Source organism: Staurois parvus, unplaced genomic scaffold (assembly GCF_062004578.1).
Source record: "Staurois parvus isolate SC_StPar_1 unplaced genomic scaffold, SC_StPar_1.0 ptg000694l, whole genome shotgun sequence".
NCBI lineage: Eukaryota > Metazoa > Chordata > Amphibia > Anura > Ranidae > Staurois > Staurois parvus.
In genome coordinates, this window is record NW_028318490.1 from 2,156,729 (window position 1) to 2,178,167 (window position 21,439).

The window sequence follows — 21,439 nt, forward strand, 5'->3', positions numbered from 1 at the left end:
CACTCTGATACTTAATGAACAGATGTCTACCATTATCTCTGTAACGACTCCCAATGGAAATTTTTGAAAATATGGGAGCCGTGGTTGACATATGCCTTTCCCATGCTCCCATCACCCCTCGGCCGCCCGCCTAGTCTGGGTTAGTGATGTTTGCTATTGGCATTCCCGGACCCCAGCTCCTGGTCTTGTCGTCGTCGTCTTCCTTTTCTTCTTTTTTACTTTCTATTTTTGTTTGTCTTTTATGAGGCGGTGGATAGCTGCCTTTTGGTTTGAACTACTGTTTGTGTTATATTGCTGTTTTTGTAATTTATGTGCTATTGATAGCCCCTGCGTGGGCGCACCTATTTGCTCTGTTGGTGTTAGAGCACTGTTTCTTTTCTTTGTGCCATTGATAGCCTCTGCGTGGGCATGTCTTGTTGCTCAAGTCTTGTTGAAATGTTTACTAATTAATAAAAACCATTGAAAGCATTGCACCAATAAATGAGTGATGTGGCCCTGTGGGTGGAGCCCTGTTTTCAAATCTTACTGACAGTACGGGGAGAAGTTTCACCGTGCTATCTGTGGGATGGAGGGGGGTTGGCAGGCGCAGCTGCAGCTATGGGAACAAGTTTCTCCGTGCTATCTGTGGGATGGAGGGGGGTTGGCAGGCGCAGCTGCAGCTATGGGAACATGTTACATGTTCCACCCTAAAAGCAGGTGGGGCATGTAACTTGTTCCCAAAGGTGAACTTATCCTTTAATTACAAATTACGGGAGCATCACAGACTTGGAATGCAATTATTTCTTACAATTTTGAGAAGGTGCCAATAATTTTATCCAGACCATTTATGGGGTTTTGCGTGGAATGTATCAGGTTTGGCTTTTTGTTTCTCCACTTTTTTTGTGCCATACCAATACAAACAAAAGAAATAAACATGACAATGCCTAAACATTTGTAATTTCAACAATTTTCTGGGCGAAGTGGTGCATTATCTAACGGAAATGCAGGGGTGCCAGTATTTTTGGCCATGACTGTAACTTCAACCACCAGATTTCTTATCCCTTTACACATGTAACTAAAGTAATAATTTTGAGTTGAATTTTAAATGTTACAAAGTAGATATAAACAATTTATGGATCGGAGCATAAATTATAAAGTGAAGGAAACAATGGTTCCCCCATATCACCATCTGTAACTTTTGAAGAAGTGGATAAAGTATAGTTTCAAATTGCCTGAATTTGAGAGGGTTATTGTAAACCAGTACCTAGATGGTTTTTACATACTGCACTGGAGGACATCATTCACTTGCAATTGTTTGCTTGACAAACCTTATTCTCTACATGTAAATTATTTAGGTAGTAGGGATAAAACTGCTTGAACCGTTGCCTACCAATTCTGCATGACCCTCTCCTGCTCAGGTAAAAATTGATATTAGAGCCACCAATATGTGAACCAGAACTTTAATAATGATTTTTCTGTTTGAGGGACACATCACCACTGATTCAAATACATATGGGGTATATAGCTACCTACAGGATTGGTCTTGTGAAAGCGAATGAGGGACATTCTTTCTAGAGTGGCTATACCCTCATACCTACTGTACAGCTCAGTTATGCTTTGTGTCCTGTGATGGTAGGACATCTCTCTTCAGCTATGCTGGATCAAGATTTTGTGTGTGGATATCTGCATTCAGGCAGTGGTTGGTAGTGTCATTGCTGCAGATCTTGATATCAAGGGATGTCTGGCTTTCCAACCTGCAAAGTACAGTATCTTTCCAGTCATCTGAAAATCAGGAATTTTACTCTGATGACCTGCTATTGGCTCAGTCTTTACATAAGCTTATGTGGACAATGCTTGCACTGCTGTTGACTGTTGCACCCTGTAATTTCCATGTTCGATCATGTGAATTTACTTCAGCAGCTCTCTCCAGGTTCCAGAGCACCTGATTTCCAGGCTGGTTCTGAAGACTTGCCTGTGCAGTAAGTAACTGCTTTTACTGTTTCTGGGTGTGCTTTTAAGCTTGTAGCAGCCTCTTCTTCTGGGTTTTTTTTTTTTTATGGGCTCTGTGCTTTACAGCATGCCTCCACACATTTTACCACCATTTTTGCTTGAAAGCACTTTCAATTACTACAAGATTGTGGGCCAGCAATTACAGACTCCTGTTGCTGCATACATTCTGCTCTATTGGGTTCAGAATGCATTCTAAACCCCTCATGCTACCATTGCATGGCATACATGTACAGATTTACTAATGCAATATGCCTGACAACAAATGTGTATCAATCACCATACTATTGCTGGTGACTCCCACAAGCATTCTGCTTGTGCTATTTGAGGGCATTGTGTGCAGTGACACCTGCAGCTCCCTTTTCACGCTACTTCTGCAACCACATCTGAACCCTTCTTTTGAAACCTTTATTTGCATTTGCAGCTAGCTACCTTCCTTCTGACACCTTCTCCTCTAATGAAGGGTTTGCAGTTTCAGCTTACTCAGACTTTCCTCCAGGCTGAACAGCAGGGTTGCAGGAAGTGCCTGCCGCCTCCTCCTGATTCCTTGATCTCCTGATCATCTGGTCTCTCTTTAGCTGGAAGATAGGTCTCTCAGTTGAAATCTGTCCCCTCTTGATAGCGAGAACGATCAGTCTGTTTTTGTTTTTTTTGTTTTTTGTAGTGGAAACAACTTGACAAGTCATCCTGCTCAGAAGTTTTTCTTCCCTGCCCTTTTCTTGCCTCCTGAACGAAGTGACTCTCATTCCTGCCGAGGATGCTTCCTCTATCAAAATGGGCAAGAAATTGGAATCGCTTTCCAGATCCATGTATTCAGTCATTGGTTCCATCATACATCTTATTTTCACTTGGACTCTAGTCTGGCACACAGCAGTTGGTCAAGGCTGTTGAGTCAGGATCTGATTTAAAGCATTATTTCCACTTTTGCAGTCAAATTTTAGGAAGCCCCACTGTTGTGTGTTCCCATTCACGCATCATGCCTAGCAGTTTTAAAATATATTTCTTACCGTTTTAGATGTTTCTCAGAAGGTGTCATGGCTGACTGCAGGGTTTTTTGAACATGGTTAGAGTGAGCCTGTCCTGGGTCTGTCCTCATTAACTTACAATGTTAGCACAGCCTCTACACCTTTTTACTAGGACAGATAGTATTCAAATCCAGTTACAATTGGTAATGAAGATCTTCCTGAAAAATACAGACAGGGTTGATTATGGCAAGCAGCAGCCCGACCCCACAAAGAAAACTACCTGGAATTTTTTCCTTGCTGGAGGGTCTAGAATAGATCCTCTAAAAAGGTAAGCTACAATTTTAAACTTTTTTTTTTTTTATGCTATATGAATGGGTACATATAACAAATATGTAAAGTAGGCTCTATCCCGGTTTGGCTGCAAAAGTGGAAATGCACTTTGAAAATTTGCTGCAACATATCCAGTTGACAGAGCAGATGCTTCAGGCCATGAAGTACATGCAATGCAGCTCTGGATTCCAGCAGTTTTGGTATCTCGCATTAGCACAACCTCTTTGTGGGGGGCTCCCTGGCTAAAATGCTGATTGGTCAATCAAACATCAAAAAAGACCCTTCCTTTATATTCCCTTCAACTGGGACAGACCTTTCCAAGTTACCTTGGTTGTGATCATCAAGCAAATCATAGTGGGGAAGAGCACTAATTTCTTCTAGCCTCACAAATGGGAGAACCTGCTATACACGTACACCACCTTCTTCTGTGCAAAAACAGAACTTTTTCCAAGACTACTTGAGCTCCTAAAATGGCCACCATGACTGGCTTTAAACTAACCTGGCAATCCAAAAGCTATAAATTGGTTATAAAGGCAAAATGTTTTTTACATTAATACATTCTCTGCATAAGGGGGGAAAAAAAACCTTTAAAAAGCTGCTCCCCCTAACCTTCCCCTTTACCCGTTGGCTCATGCTGCTGTAGTCAAAACACGCACAGTCCAGCTAGAGAATGCTCCCGCGTGAATGCTTCTGTAACTAGCTTGCTATGGGAGCACTCAGAGAAGAGGAGGAGTGAAGAGCACTGTTGGGGGACCCCAGAAGGAGGAGGTTTTGGCCACTATTTGCAAAACTATTGCACAGAGCAGGTAAGTATTTACTTACCATGTTTATCATTTAAAAAAAACAAAAAAAAACCTTTACTCCCACTTTAGAGCTTGCAAGCAAGTCTCTTACACCTACTGATCTCCGGTTTACACCTTCCAAAAGATCCCTAGCTTGGAATATTTCCCCTCCGTGTTCTGCAACCCTCCTTTATGGTAATTGTTCCAATTTTTGCTGTGGAACATTTCAAGGGCTTTGGATAATTCTGCCATTCTAAGTCAGTCATGGATCAGAACTCATTTTTTTGTGAGGTTCCATATGCATTCAGTTCTTCTAGTTATTGCCTCCTTCCACCAGGAAGGGACTACACCAGTAAAGTCTCCTCTTCCCTTTTTTTTTTTTTTTTCTTTTTTTTTGAGAAAGTGTCTTTATCTTGGCCGAGAGGATTTTGGAGCAGAAAGCTTTACTCTGCAAGGCTCCTTTTTCCTTGTATTACAGAGGGACAAAGTTAGTTGAAGACTTGGACAAACATTTGTACATACAGTTTTTTATTTTATTTTTACCTCAACAAGGACATTGTTTTTTTGGGTTTTTTTTTTTTTCATTGTGGCTTTGATTCATCCATAAAAATTTGCCCTCCATTCCCTAGATTAGAGGTTAGTGTCCAAGGTTTACCCTAAGGCCACTGCTTCCTTTTTAAAGCATTTGATTCTCTATTCCTCATCCTTGATTGTCCGCATAAGAGTATGCTTCTTGTGTGATCATCTCACAATGGATTTGAGACAGGCTTATATTCGGGCTTATATGAACAATAGGGTCCATGTTTTACAGTCACCTCTCACACTACCAGAGCATTTAGTTCCTCTTGGGATAAGCCTCCATCAGGCTTTGTCTGACAAATTGTGACATGGGTCTTCCCTTCTCACAGTTCTATTAAGGTGGATATGGCTGCATCAATGAAAATTTACTTTGGCCATAAGGACCTGCAGTTGGCTGTGTAAACACCTATTTTATTTTTTCTTTGGACTGCAAGGTTTGTACCTTGGATTTGTTTTGGGTGTCATTGCCCATCCTTCGTTGTAGGAGCTCCTTTTGAATTTTATAAAATCTATAAAGTCTGTGATGTTGTCTCTCAGTGAATGATGGAAAAAAAAATAAGACTTTTTTTCTTTACTTTCTGTAAAATCCTTTTTTCCAGTGTTCATTGAGGGTCACAGCCTCCCCTCTTATTTGGTTATCTTTTTGGGGGGCTAATTACCCTCCAATATTTTTCCGGTTTTATTATTGCTACCTACAACTGAACTGTACTAATGGTACAAGTATATAACCACTAATGCTAGCTATGTTTTCACTTGGTGCCCAATCCTTCTTTAGTTCGCAATGTATCATAAATGTATATGAATCTATGGTGCTGTGTCCCTTAATGAACACTGAATAAAAAGATTTACAAGTACAAAAATTTTTTTTTATGGTAGACCCTTATCTTACATGAGCTTCCAATATTTCTAAGTCAGCTGTTTAACATTGCCCTGTTGTAGAAGGCACTTTATTAGTGGGAAAGGCTTTACAGAATTTTCTTTGACACCTTCTCTCCAGACTCCCATCCAAAACATCCCAGTCCAGAATCACCTGGGTCTCCTTTTGAGATGATTTCCAACAGCGCGGGCTTTGATTTCAAAGAAAGTGAAGACAAAGCAATTCATTATGGACTTTCAGAGATGTCTGCACAAAGGTCTTCTAACCAAATGGAGAAAGCCAATGAACCACTGATTAGATATACACACCCAACTTGGTGTTTCAACGAGGAAGAATCGTATGGTTTTATGCCACACTCTAGACATGGTATAAGAAATGATGTTTTGGAGCCTGAGATCCCTGTAGTTGAACCAAATGAAAATCAAAAAGATGATGGACTTGAACTCATGTATGAAAAAGTGCTTCCTAAATCCTCAGTAGATGAAAGGTACTTGGGGCAAAGTCTAGAGACCCAAGATGTCTGTGGTGAAGCAAAAGACCACAGCTCTGCAAAAAGGGAGGAGCATTCATATGATTTAAAATCAGAGGTTCGTTGGCCAGATGCAGATGATGACATGGACAGCTCAGGGGAGTCAGATGACACAGTAATAGACGCTGGTTGGAGGGTCAAGGGTTCAGAACTGGAGCAGAAAGAACACAGCGAGGATGGTTGGATTGAGCTGCATAACGCACAGCAGAAAAATGAGACCAAGAAGGAAGATGTAACGGTACATGAGACACTTGCCAATAACTCAGAACTTCCGTGGTCATCGCAATACAGTGAAACCCAAACTACACTTTTAGTAGATGCTACAGATCGTTTGAACAAATCTGCATCAAAAACCCCAGAATCCCCTCATAGTGAAGGCTTTGTAGATCTAGCAGAAACTTACGGTACCGACCATAATACTGGGGTGATTTGCTATTCAGAGTCTGAATCCCTGGAAGACCAAGTAGAGGAGAATCTAACTATTGAAGCTCTAAGAGCTTTGGCAGATGGGACACAAGACTGGAATTCAGAAAGCCAGGAATCCTCTCCAGAGATTTTGTGTCCTCAGTTTGGCAGCTATGAAAGGTTGAAGACAACTTCGTTTCAAGCTTCCACAGAATCGATCCAGGATTCCTCAGTTGATATTCTGACCTTCAAAGGTAAAGAAGACTTCTTATCCAGTGCACCGTTGGCATGACCCTCACATTGTTGACTTACACCGCTCGTGCCTATTCATCTGTTGTCGGCATGCACTGTTGGCATGGGCAAAGAACCAGTAGCATGCACTGTAGATGCCCATTGCAGGCATGCATCATACATGCCCAGTTGCACATCTTTGATGCCTTTCCAGCATGCTCAACTTGCTCTTGGCACAGCAACCTGCCCTGTCTTTGCACATTGCTGCCATGCACGGCTATCAAGTATTACCTTTACCTGCTTTCCTGCCTATATGTACTTTTTATATATAAATTCAAAGTAGCATGCGTGCATCCTCCCTTCATGCACCTTCCCTTCTGACCTTCTGTACGTGTTTATGTATTTACGTATAAATATTTATTATGTACCTGCATTCTCATCTCTACCTGCAAAGTTTTTGTTTTTAAAATTGAAATCATTACTGTTAGGTGTGTTTTAATGTTGCAAACAGATTTCTTACTGTAGCTTTTACAGTAGTGTATATTAGGCTGTTGGCACTTATCTGGTAGAAAACACTGATGTATGAAAAAGTTTAAAAGGCAAACATGTTAGTAAATCTTGAATTTTTTTTTTGTCTAGATGTGAGTTATGGCATCATTTATAGAATAGCCTAAGTCACATAAGGAAACCTGGCAAAGTTTGTTGGGGTGGGTGTGTGTGTGTGTGTGTGTGTGTGTTTTTGGGGTTCTGTCAGGGAAATTTTCCTTTACTTCCTGTCAGAGGCACAGCAGGTAGTAAGAGTAGATCTCTCCAAGGCGAGTATATATCCACTCCTAGACAGTTGTCACCAGAACAGGTTTCCACATTTGAAGAGTCCCCTCACCTTCTGTACTTCAACTCAAAAATGTAGGTTTTCCAATTACTTTCTGTACAGGAGACAATGGTCTTCAGAACCAGTAGAGATGGTGAATCACCCCAGCTGGGCCACAGCAGCCTCCAAAACTGCTGCTTTTTTGCCAAACTTTTTAAAATGAAAAATTTGTTCTTTACATATATTTTAACAAATGCATTTCATCTGTCCCACAAGGCTGCACCAGTGTTTATATAGTGATCCATCACTCGTACATGATTCTTTTTTCATCTGTAAGCTATTGGGCAGTTTGTAACACTCTAGGTTTATAGATATGTGCTTGGGTATGAGATGGGTGGTGTAGATTATTCCTATTGTCTCTCCTCTGTTTGTTACATGACCATGGCGTGGAACTCCTATCAGATTTAATCATACCTTTTGTCAGACCGTGTCTTTTTATAGATTTGACAGTCTGATTTATGGTTTTATTTATTTGTTATTGTATAATTGGATATACTAGCTATAAAAGTGGAAATGTACAGTCTGTTGTCAGATCAGGAACCAGTAGCGTGTATTTGGGTCGGTACAGCTGCAGGTCTGTTCCTGCAAGAACAGTTGTCATGAAGGGCAAATAAGCAATATTGAAATGGATGAAACATGCAAGTAATCTAGGTTGATAATTTGATTGTGGGTTTTTTAGATTGAAAATTAATATTGAAAGAGAGAGACAAATAGACACAGCAGCTAGGTTAACTTCTACATTTCATAGTCCTGTATAAAACTGTGTAGCATTATATCTTCCTCCATGTGTGACATGTGTGTACTTACTGTGCACAACTGTTTTTACACACATGGTCGTAAACCTCTGATGTGAAATTTGAACAAAGCCTATCCCTCTGTAACGTGTACTTGTCTCAATCCACAAAACTTAGTGTCATTTTCTGTCTGCCTTTTACCTCTGCTGTCAGTTTCTGGCAAGTTTTCCTAATACCAAGAGGGAAAAAAGGTGACGGTGGGGAGCTCCGGCACACAGCCTGTAAATGACAGCCTATGTTGCTGTGGGAGGGGTGTCCATTCCCTCCAGTACTTTGCAGAGCTGCCATTACACTGAGCTTTGCAAAGTGTAACGGCAGCTCCCCTGCCTCCTGATGTCTGAAAGCTCAGGCAAGTTGTTTAAATTATGCACTTTGACTGTAGAAAAGGTGCAGATAAACCTGTACAACTTATGTAGGAGGGTTTGTTTAATCTGTGTATCATCTGAGGCTAGTCACTTCACTGGGTATATTTAAGCATTTACAGCCACTTTAGGATATTCCAGGACCTGCTGGGACCATACTGTTAATGTTAAAATAGACTATGTACTGTTCTGCTTGGCAGCCACTTCCTTTATCGCAGAATTGCAAAAAAAACGGTTTCAAAGCCAGCGGAAATTATTTTTGGGATGAATGAGTTATCCTGAACACCAGTTTTACCTGGCATTATCATTTAAAAGAACATATGTGAACATTATTACAAGTAAATGTATAACAGCCAGGGTGGGGCATTGCTGATGAGGGATGGTGGATCTCAGTGTTGATGCACTGATATGTTAAAAGTGGCAGCAGGGGTGTGAAAATTAAAAAAAAAACTATTTGTCCATGGACTAAATCGGTGTCCCGATCTACTTGTCACACATGACAATCGACTTGTCCAGATAAAAAAATAAATACATTTTAACCAAAACTGTATTTAAATTGGAGGTGCTTTTAGGAATGTCTGGGGCTTTTAAAAACAAAAGGGGCTTTATGGCGACTTAAACGTGTAATAATTTGAACATTGCATTGTTTATCTCCTCCCCTCCCTGCCTGTCTCCAGCACCGCACCCTGGGACTTGCAGGGAGGAGAGAGACATTGCAGTGTAATGAGCACCGATTGGCTGCTCGTCAGGGAAGGGGAGTGTCAGGCTTATCCTTGATCCCTTTCGCTGCCAGAGCCGTTTTTGCGTTTTTTGGTTTTTATACAAGTTTAAAAATCATTTTAGTCCTGAAGAGTACATAAAACCCCCAAACATCTATTTTCTGAAAGCAGAGAACCTAAAGAATAAAATAGTGGAAGTTCTAATTTTTTATGTTGCATGATATTACCGCAAAATGTCAGTAAAAATCCAAGTTAATATTAGGGCACAAAAAAGCAATAAATTACCCTAATTTTTAATTTTTTTTTTTTTTTGTAAAAGATGAAGTTGCTCCGAGTAAATAGATATCCAACATGTCAAACCTTAAATTTGCGTGCGCTCGTGAAATGGCGGCGAGCTTCAGTACCCTATATTTTCTAAAGACACTTGTAAAGCTCCGTATGTGTCATTTTTTACAATAAAAAAAAAAACACCTGTCAACGGGGGACCTGAAAGTGACATCATAACGTCACTTCCGGGTCAGGACAAGAAGGGGAGGGGAGTGGACATGTCCACTCTCCTCCCTCCCCTCTAGCCAACAGCAGTAAACCGGTCCCGGGCCCGCAGATGGGCAAGCAGAGACCGGGATACCTCACGCGAGGGGAGAGGCTGGCACTGTGTGGAAGCAATTGGCGGCAGCGCTTGCCTGCCTGAATGCTTCCACCTGACAGATGAGCCCTGCTGCTTGCCTGGAGCAGGCCTAAAGTCAGAAAAAAACGACCTGCCCGAACTACATATCCCGGACGTCGGGCGATATAAATTCAACATCCCTGTGGCAGTTTTTTGCTGGTTGTCTGTACGCCCAGAAAATGATCATGTCTACCTTGTTTTCCCAGCCTTTTCTATTTTTGTTGTTGTATCAGTAGTAATCAGTCTCTGATGACTACTTGATTCTAATTATTGCCTCTAGAATTCTGTCACAATTTGCCGAGCCCTTTTTTCAGTACTAAAGTACTATCTAAAGATACACTTAGGGCTCGTTCACACTTGCTTCAACTTATTTGCTTTGCCTACCACTTCAACATGCTTTTCTGATGTGTTTTCGATACGTCTGTGGTGCTTTTGTGATGCTTTTTTTGAAACTTGGCAAATGCTGTGTGTGTGGATTTTCTAGGGGCCCAATAGAACCCTGGCTCATTAGTACCTCCAGAAGAAAGGGACGGAAGAAAGAGCGCACAAACCTTGCGCATTACCTCAAGAAATAGTGACTAATGTTATTTTATTTAGGAAATATACTCACAAAAGTGACGGTAAAACAGGCATAAGTTGACCATAATCCACACAGGGTTACAGGTAAATCCAAAGGGGGGGGGGGGGGTAAAAGCTAATGCATTTCGAAGGGTGCTCCCCTCTTCATCAGAGCTGGGTTTGGCAGATAGAAACTTCAGTATAGCAGAGTTCCCATAGCAAGGAGACATTCATTATCCCCCCCCCCCCTTTTGGATTTACCTGTAACCCTGTGTGGATTATAATTAACTTATGCCTGTTTTACCATCACTTTTGTGAGTATATTTCCTAAATAAAATAACATTAGTCACTATTTCTTGAGGTAATGCGCAAGGTTTGTGCGCTCTTTCACCCCCTTCTACAGTTTCATCAAGCTTCCCCAGCTTCTTGATTGAGCTGCACAACCTCTGATCGCCAGCGGATGAACACACTGTTACTAACGCCCGTTTGATCTGAGTCTTTGAGCGCAGGAGATAATGGATTTTTGGTGAATCATTAGTACCTCCATTCAGCAGGTCCCCCACTCATTAGTACCTCCATTCAGCAGGTCCCCCACTCATTAGTACCTCCATTCAGCAGGTCCCCCACTCATTAGTACCTCCATTCAGCAGGTCCCCCACTCATTAGTACCTCCATTCAGCAGGTCCCCCACTCATTAGTACCTCCATTCAGCAGGTCCCCCACTCATTAGTACCTCCATTCAGCAGATTCCCCGCCCATTAGTCCCCCCAGCTCTGCTGATCCTCTGGTTTGCTGATCTTCCTTTCTTTCCAGTCACTGCTCACCTCCCACTATATTCTGCACAACACATGTGACATCTTGCTCTGGTCCCCCAGCTCTGTTGATCCTATGCAGCCCTCTTTCTCTCCAATCCCCCTCTTTTTCTGCTTCCCATATTGCACATCACGTGTGCAACATCTGCTAATTGCTTCGCTCCGGTCCAGACCCTACTTACTTTCCTGTTGCTCCATGCTGCAAACCAGATGTGAGGTTTGCACCATGCACTTCCAGAATGTATACACATGAATCGGACATGACTGATGACGTCTTTCAGGTTCACGTGTTTGGTTTCCTGCAATACATGCAAAACAAAGCAGAGCTAACTTTAACTAAAAGTCTCTCCAAAAGCTGCAGGTGCTGTTAGCGAGCTTTGTCATAGACTGCTATGGAGGCTTTGAGACACTTTGCAGCACCAAGAAAGCAACATGGGGTATAATTTTTGAAGCAAACACAACCATGTGAACAGGAATGTAAGGTAACCATTTTATTTTGATTTAGTGAGAAGTGCTTTGATTGGCATTCGGAGCGCTTTAAAAAGCTTGTATGAAGCCTCGTTTTGAAGTAAGTGTAAACGTGCCATTAGGGGTCCATTTATAATTGTTGGATGATTGTGACAAGCATTTTCCCAGGTGAGACGGAATGTATGAATGTATTTAGCCTAAAGTGGTTGTAAAGGAAGTAGATTTTTACCTTAATGCACAGATCAGTCCCTTACTTCACCATCTCAACTTGGGTTTTCAACTTAAATTTCTTTTAGTACAGCTCATCTCAAGTACTGATGTGCATAGCATTGCTTAAAGTGGTCCTAGCATCTGAAATACTTTGAGTTAAGGGCATACATTCTAAGTGATGTGTGTAGCATAGTGGCTAAGTGGTTAGCACTTCTGCCTAGCAGCACTAGCATCGTTGGTTCAATTCCCAACCACGGCACTAACTGCCTGGATTCTACTTGTTCTCCCTGTGCCTGTGTGGGTTTCTGAGTACTCCGGTTTCCTCCCACACTCCAAGGACATACTGGTAGGTAAATTAGTATGTGTATGTATGTGCATTTTGAGACCTTAGATTGTAAGCTTCTTGAGGGCAGGGACTGATGTGAATGTTTAACTTCAAGTCTGGACACTTTCACCCCCTTCCTGTCCAGGCCAATTTTCAGCTGTTAGTGCTATCACACTTTGAATGACAATTGCGCGGTCATGCAACACTGTACCCATATGAATTTTTTAGCATTTAATTTGAGACAGATATAACTTTATTTTGGTGGTATTTATTCACCACTGGGATTTTTATTTTCTTGCTATATAAATGAAAAAGTTCAAACGTTTTGCAAATAAATAATCTTTCTTCATAAATCTTGGCCAAAATGTATTTAGCTATCTTTTTGGTAAAAAAAAAAAAAAACCCAAAGTAGTTTAGAACCAAAAATTATTTTTCAAAAAAATTTTTACATTTTTGCTTTTTTTTTTTTTTTTTTTAACATACTGTCACCATAGTGACATTGTGCTACTTGTGGGGGGTGGTGAAGATTTTTTTTTTTTACACTGATTGCTTTTACACCCATAAAGGCTGTAAAAGCAATAATTTTCCCTTCTCTCTGGCTGCATTCTTGCAGCCATCGAGAAATACTGTGTGAGCTGTGATTGGTCACAAGGCATGGTACAAGGCTGTTGTGAATAGCCTTTTACCATGTGAGCTCTGTGATCATTCACAGATTTCTCAAGTAGTAAGCAATTATGTCAGGAAGTGACCTCTTGCTTACTATTCATGTGATCACGGATTGGCCAATCCGTGATCACATGATCGGGACTTCACACAGAGGTCCCGTACAGCGATCAGTGTTCCGCTTGGATTGCGGTGCCGCGCGCTCCCAGGAAGCGCGCACAGGCAGGGAATGCAAAGGCCGGTTTATAAATGGCCACCCGCTCCTGCACTGCTCCTGTCTAGCCGTTTATGTACATGGGCCGGACAGGAAGTGGTTAATATGTTAAATTGGTTGCGCTATGTAAGTACTATAATTAATAAGTACTTGTAAGGGTAACTTTATTTCAGTAAAATAATCGTAAAATACTACCTATATCTAACCCTGTTCCCTCCTTCATTCTAAGTCTATTGTAACTATCCTGTAAAAGAAAGATGTCCCATACTTGCCTATTCTGAAGGTGCTCCAGTCTGGTCACATGATTGGCTCCCAGTGTTAGCTTCAGTGTAGAAGAGGAACAGCCGACAACACACATAAATCTACTCTAAATTTTTCCAGTGATCTGAGTGAATTTCTTATGGAATCATACATGTTAAAATGATTATACCTTTTCTAGAAGTAAAAAGGAATTAATCGGGTGCATATTTTCATGCCTGCTAGAAGAGCTTTACAGCCAAAGCGTATTGCGTTGGTCGTTCGTTAGGCCAGATATTTCCCAATTAATTCAAGCAATGATTGCTTCTCCTAGAGAAAGTCGGACCTTTTATGGATAACCTTAACATTGGATTATTGCTCAGGACATGACACCTGCCTAAAAGTTTTTAGTGATTCCTAAAAATAAACTTAATTGTCGTTAGCCTTTGTGTATGGTCAATATTTTGCCAATCAAAATGTGTTAATTGACATTAATGTAAGCTGGGTCTTTCGAATAAACTGTTCTGTGCATATGTGAATGATTTGATGTGGGCAAAATTTAAAATGGTCTCTTTTATTTTTCTTTTTTTTCAGTTCATGATCTGCTGTACTGGAGAGATTTGAAGAAATCTGGGATGGTATTTGGAGCCACTATGGTGCTGCTTTTGTCCTTGGCAGCATTTAGCATCATTAGTGTCGTATCGTATCTCGTATTGTCCTTGCTGACTGTCACAATTAGCTTCCGTATCTACAAATCTGTCATGCAAGCCGTCCAGAAGTCTGATGAGGGACATCCATTCAAGTAAGAACTGTGTTTAGCGACATTATTTAGGAGACCTTGTGCAGCTAATTGTTCAGTTGTGCATGATGTGGTTGCAGGGGTCTCACTGTGCTAAGCTGGTGTTGCATTTCTGCGGACAGTCATGCTTTGGTTTTAGTAACGAGACTATGGCTGTCTGCAGATTTTGATAATGAAAAATATACTCTCTTGATAAAATATTGTATATTTAGTTGTACTGCACTAAAAGTCACTTATAGTATATTTTAAAGGCAAAACTTTATTTTTTTTTTTTCCATTTTGGATGGAGTGGAGGTGGAGTAGAACACCTGTCGGTTTTTATTGCTGTCTGCCCCCCCCCCCTTCTTAGGGAGATTCACCCTCTATTTGTCCTGTTTACCATTACCATTGAAAGTAAATTAAAAACCCAAATTTCGGGTTGTCCTCAGAAAAGTAATAAAGGTAAAATCTTCCAAAGGGAACACTAGTTCTGGTGACCTGGAGGTCCCCAAGGGATTCCCTTTACAAAGATTTCCTCTCACTTCCTGTTTGTTTATAGGACAAGAAGTGAAGGGGAATCTCCTCAATGGGACACAGATGGTGAATAAAAATCTGATAGGGGTTCTAACCCTCTCCTTACTCCAAAATGGGGGAAAAAATGTCTTTTAGTTCTACTTTAAAGAAATAGAAATGGGTGGGGGTGAAGGTGTTCTTTGAAGGGTTGGACTGTAAGTACGAGCTATGTTACAGCACCTAATTGTGTCTGCTAAACCTTGCATGTGTTTTTTTTCTTCATTACCACTGCAAAAGAAGAGATTGTTGTGAATTAAAGATTTGTTCCTGACATGTCAGCCCTTTGGACATTTGGCATATTTAGCTGATTACTGTACTGAAGCAAAGGCTACCATTACCAAACTTTCCTTTTGGAAATGCCAATTCCTAGCTGTTATGCTGTCGCTTAGAGCAAGTATGCAGATCAGTTTTGACTTCACTGGGTTTGAATAGCTTTGTTTTATTGGGCTAGGAATTTAAGTATTGAGAATAAGGCATAGACAACTAGCGTTTTCATGAGGAGGACAGCAGTTACAGCCATCATATTTTTATTACAGGTTTCCTTTAAATCTCCTCATAGGTACATGATACAAGGCAGTCCTACTGATTGTGATTTATACAGATGTGGTGTGAATTATGAGCTATGTTGCTAATTGTCCACAAAATACCAAGTTAAAGGATAACTTGATGTTACTTTTAGTAATATGTACAACAGAACGTGATGGTATTAGTTATAAAAAGAATTTCCGCAGTAGCCCACTCAGAAGCTGTACTATTGAAATACTGCATACACTGATAGCCCCCCCCCCCCCCATTCATCAAACAAAAAAGCCATGATTATCACAACTCTGAAATGATATAATTGCTTGGCACGGACAGAATTCCCCATCTCTTATGAGCTAATACAAATAACTTAAAGTTGAACTTTAGACAAGCCACTAAATACAAAGTTAAAACCAGGGCTGTGGAGTCGGTAGATAAATGTTCCGACTCCTCAGTTTTTTGTACTTCTGACTCCGACTCCTCTGTATTAATATGCAAATGTATTTTATACATTCCTTGAAGGAAAGAAAGGCAACATACATGTCATTACCACAGGACTACTGGCTGGGAAGCCAACAGTCTACTGTATTGAACAGTTTAAGCAAAAGACAAACACAATGAAAACAAAGTTTTATTTTTTTCTTTTATTAATTAATCAAGTGTCTGGATAGTAGCAGCAGGCATAAACATCAGGAACTTTACCAGTCCAAAAATACAAACCACATTATTTGGTTGTTTTTAGAACAAAAACAAAGCTTATCTATATGAGCCAAAAACAAAATCTGTAAAACACTATGGAAAGTATAAGTATTGCCGCTCCTAATTGTGCGTTGCGTGCCATATAGTGAAGCACATGAAAAGCATGCTTCTTCACGGTCACTTAACGTGTTCGTTTTGCGGTTACGTGAGGCACTGCATGCATTGGTCTTTATTCTTACAGTAGAGAAGTCATTAATTATAACTTTTTGTGAATTGGGACATTTAAACTTGCTTTTTTTTTAATTCCAATCTAAATTTAGTCGGAGCATTGTTTGCCGACTCCGATTCCGACTCCAGGTACCCAAAATTTCCTACGACTCCGACTCCACAGCCCTGGTTAAAACTCCGCTATACTGCCTGTGACAGGAGTTTTAATTCTATTCATGCAGATCTGAGAAAAAAACAAAACCCTGTCAGACAACACTGTTAATTATGTCCAGGCTTTCTTCTTCTGCAAAAATATGCATTACAGCCTGGTCTTCTCCCTGCCCACAGCCTGTGACACAATAGTAGAGAAGAAGCAAATTCTTATGCGCACTCTGCTCTCTGTATCTGTCAGCATGTGTGCATGCACACTTGATTTGCTCCTAGTTCTGACTTCAAGTTTGAGTACTGCTGTAAGGAGACTTTCACACTGAAGAGTTTTTTAAGTGTTTTTGCATTAAAAAAGCACCTGAAAAGCTAGTTTCCCCATGTATGTAAATGTATATCTATGTATGTTTTCACACTGAGGCGTTGTGCTTGCAGAGTGGTATAAAAACTCCTGCTTGAAGCATCTTTGGGACATGTTTGGTAAGAAAAAAAAAACACCTCTTCCAATTGAAATCAGTGGAAAACTGAAAAACACCTCTGCAAAGTGTTTTTGGTACAGTTTTTAAGTCCTGTGTCTTTTAAAATGCTCAGCATGGTGAAAACGCCTATGCGGTTTTGCTGTGTTTTTGCAGCGGATCATTGTGAAAGTAGCCTTAATTGGGATAACAGGAAGCTGCTACCAAGTCTAATTCACTTGCACTTCATTTAAAAATTTAGGGGTAATAGTTGTAATGAATACATAAATGCATTGGTTGGTATTTTTCTGCTTGGAGTTCAGGTTTTAATATGATTATCAAGTATGAAGATAGCATTCAGAAAGTTTACACCGTGTTTCTAAACATTCAAGAAGGTGAGTGATTCATACTAGAATGCGGTGCTGGACACCCACGTTCTGTTCCAGCTTCCTGCACCGCTTTCCAGTCGCACTGCCCTTGTAATCTGCTACCTACACCCCAAACACGGGTCACAAATGCAGTGCATTTGCTCGCACCAGATTGCATGGTACATAACCACTATGCATTCCTGTTGCTGTGCGTTTCCAAAAGTTGTGAATGCACTACTTTTGGTGACGTGTGATCTCAGCCCATTCATTTTCAAATCGCACTGCACAGAACTGCATGTGAATCACACATTAACAACACAGCGTGATGGGTCCTTGGTATCTGTGTGTTCAGATCTATTAAATATCTACAAAGCAGTAAGTATAAAAGTTACTATGAATTTAGATGCTCAATATGATATAAACTCTTGCCATACTACACTGCAGTAAAAACAATTATTACAATCCATCCTGTCTTAACATAAAAACACTCCTAAAATTGTCACCCTCTAAAGAACACCAGTCTAGTTCAAAGCATAGTATTTTTTCCACCCTCAGAGTTTGGCACAGTATCTCATCAAATGCATCCAAAAAATACCTGCTACATGAATGTTTCTGTTTATTTTATAGGGCTCTTCTGGATCAAGACATCACCCTTTCCTCTGACAGCTTCCAGAAGAAAGTGAGCTCATCCCTTGTTCACATCAACAGTGCTTTGAAGCACATTGTACGCCTCTTTCTTGTGGAGGACTTAGTAGACTCGCTCAAGGTGAGGAAGGTTTTCATTGCTTTACACTAGACTTGTGTAAATATCTTAATTGTATAGTGCAGGGCACAGGTTAGATATTCATAGACTTTGGGTTTTTAGGCTGCTACTTGCAGGTGATGGGACAGTGGCAAAATTTGTGGACACACTTTCCTTGGGCATATTTAACTCGACACCAGTATCCAGGAATGCTCCCCCTAAAAGTATCTGACGCTTTGGGGGATGAGGAGCAGAAGCCTAGCTGGGCTGTAGCATTGTCAGAAGGGGAAGGTGCTCCTTACAAATCTGCTTTTGGTAGAGTGCAAGGTGATGCTCCGAAGGACCCACGCAAGTACCAGCATGACTGTTGGAAATGTGTGGGGGAAAAGTCCCATGTCCTCATCAATATGGGGACAAGGTGTTCAGGGCATGTGGCTGGTATGGAATTTGAGGGGGATATCAAGCCTCTTTTTTTTTTTTTTTTTTTTTTTTTTTTTCCTGTGGGTCTACCTTAAAATTTATACCAGACTTAAAAAAAAAAAAAAGGTGAGGGTTTCTCCCAAATCCATACCAGGCCTTTTAACACTGTTCCTGCTGCTTTGTTTACATCTTCCTGTCGGCTGTGAATTGACTTTTAATGTAATCACTTTTGTTTTTTGTGTTTTTTTGACGTTTACCTCAGGGAATTATCACATTTGTTGTATTTACCAGTAGTGATTTGACACTTTACATATTGCATGAGATATTTTGTATTAAATGCATATAGTATATGCGATAAACATTAGCGTATCGGTTTATTTATAAAAATGAATACTATTCAGGAGACACTATCTGGAAACCAGGAATTTGTTTTTAATGTTATTCACTTGTTGAGTGATTACATTTTCAAACTTGGAAGTAAAATTTCCACCATTCAGAGCTAGTCTCTAGTGGATCACTGGGTGTCATCAACATCCGCCAATAGTTCTTTCTCCTCTGTGGGCAGCTGACCCAACCATTTAAAGCAGTCCTATGCTCCCCAAGAGCTTGGGAATGGCGCTGGGGGAGGGGGGTGGAGGGAATGGCCTTCTGAGCCCTGTAATAGAATGATCCAGCGGCTGTAGAGCCTCTTGGATCAATTATACAGAGAGGCCGATTGCTGGCTCTATAAAATGGCAGCAATATAATGGCAACTGCAGCCATGATCCTATTGTATAACCACTTCCCATCCGGGAAATATATCTGCATATGCTGGATGGAAAGAGGTTAAAAGACAGGTTTCAGCCTCGTCCATCCTAATATAAAAGCCTTTAGCCTGTCCAGTGAAGAGCTTTATTCAAGGTATTTCACAGACAAGACCTCATTACAGCACCCTGTGCTTCCATTGGGATATTAATCGGGTCCTCTCTGTGCTGCAGAAGCCACCCTTTGAATCCATAAGGGAACTCCTCTTATTTGATCTCTCATGCAAAGTGGTCTTCTTGGTTGCCATCATGTCTGTCAGACATGTTTTTAAGTTAGTGACTCTCTTGTAAGGAGCCTTTCCTAATCCTTCACATGGATAAGATGGTTTTACGCTCATGACCCCCTTTCTTCCTAAAGTAGTATTAGCCTTCCAACTTTTTATGAACATGTTGTCCTACCTTCCCTGTGCCCCTCTCCCAAGCATCCCAAGAAAATTGCTCTCCATTATTTTGGACATTCAAGACTGTCCATATAGCCTCTATATGAAAAATACTTTTTATTCTGCTATCAGGCTCTTGCAAAAGTACGCCCTGCCTCCAAGTCCACTATTTCCATGTGGATAAGACAGCTCATTGTAAGAGCCTATACAGTAAAAGATATGGCACCTCCTGTACCCTTACCTGCTCTATCCATCTGATCAGTGAGCTTTTCCAGGGTAATTCACCATCAAGCGTCTGTTTCTTAGTTTTTTAAGGCTGCCATCTAGTCTTCTGTTCACACGTTTTCCAAGTTATACTAGATGGATGTCCAGGCCTTTGTGAATGGTGCTTTTGACCAGTGTTCTTTCTGCTGCACTCAGAATCGGATCTTTTGACTCTTTTCTCTTTAGTTGGGCCCATTGGTACCATTCTGTTTGCCTTGTGTTTCCCACCCTTCTGATCCATTCCTTGATAACAACCCAGGGTCTGTTAATATTCAGCCTGTTTCCCATACAATTGGGATAAAAAGTATTTTGACTTGCATGTAAATTCCATTTCTTAGAGCACAGTACATGACACAAGCCACCCCTCTGTTCATGTGTTAACTCTGCATTGCTTGCTAAAAAACTGAGGTTTCACATAGCAGAGTAGGGTTTATAGGGGTATGCCCAAGAGAGGTGTGTGCAAAAGCTTTGCCAGTGTTCAGCCAGCTATAGGTATAGCCTATAACCCAGAATCTATGAATATCCAACCTGTCCTTTACTCCAAGATCCAGAATTAAAAAAACACGTAAATTTTTTTTCTGTATGAATAGTGAGTAATCAAGTCAAATACTACAATAGTTTTTACTTTGTTGATTTTTTTTTTTTTTTTTTTTTTTTTTAACAGCTTGCCCTTTTCATGTGGCTGATGACCTATGTAGGCGCTGTGTTTAATGGGATCACACTTCTCATACTTGGTAAGAATGTATCTTGTGCGTTTTGTAGTGTAGCAAATGACCAGTTTATTTTGTAAATTAATTTTCTATTTTTTTTTTAGGGGTGTTGGTTGCATTCACTGCTCCAGTTGTGTATGAAAAATACAAGGTACAGTTATTAGCACATTGGCATGCAATACCTAAACTTGTTTTGTGTCTTTTATAATTTGATGATATACTTTTTGTTGAAAAAAATGTCCTGTGAAGTATTAAGTGGATAGCACTGTAAATAGTCACTTTCATAGTCCAGTTTCTACAGGAGGGATGAATGTTGTGAACATCCAACTTCTGCCTGTCTTCAGTGTTGGATATTGGCTTCATGTACTACTCGAATTTATGCAGGTGACCAATATGTGAGCTCACGTAGAGCTCGTCTCTACCTCACAATTGCACTTGGACAAAAAGAAGAAAGCTGCTGTGTGGATCTTTTGGCTGCTATGAAGTGTGTTCCACCTAGTGCTGAGTAGACTGGCCAAGCTTCTCCTAACATGTTTCACTTAGGAGCTTATTTGTCTTCATTTACAAGGTAGTTCCCTTATCTCCATTTAACTATGCAAAAAATTGCTAGACAACAAAGAGCAAGTAAATTCTGTTACTAACACACACACACACACCATACATCAGTCAAGCTACTGATGGCTTTCTATTAAAAGTGATTCAGACGGCTGCCCAATCGCTTACACACACTCTTTAAAACTTCCTCTATTTATTCTGGGCTCCGCAGTAC

General features: G+C 40.6%; 1 protein-coding gene across 3 annotated transcripts in view; it reads left to right on the forward strand.

Moving 5' to 3' along the window:
• The window catches only part of RTN3 (reticulon 3), a 69,813-nt gene that overhangs the window by 40,848 nt on the left and 7,526 nt on the right, over nt 1-21,439 (forward strand). For all 3 annotated transcript variants that reach the window (XM_089652795.1, XM_089652794.1, XM_089652796.1), the window contains exons 3-7: nt 5,640-6,707; nt 14,179-14,386; nt 17,979-18,117; nt 20,625-20,694; nt 20,775-20,821. In XM_089652795.1, coding sequence (XP_089508921.1) covers nt 5,640-6,707; nt 14,179-14,386; nt 17,979-18,117; nt 20,625-20,694; nt 20,775-20,821 — 1,532 coding nt within the window. The remainder of the gene's footprint in view (nt 1-5,639; nt 6,708-14,178; nt 14,387-17,978; nt 18,118-20,624; nt 20,695-20,774; nt 20,822-21,439) is intronic.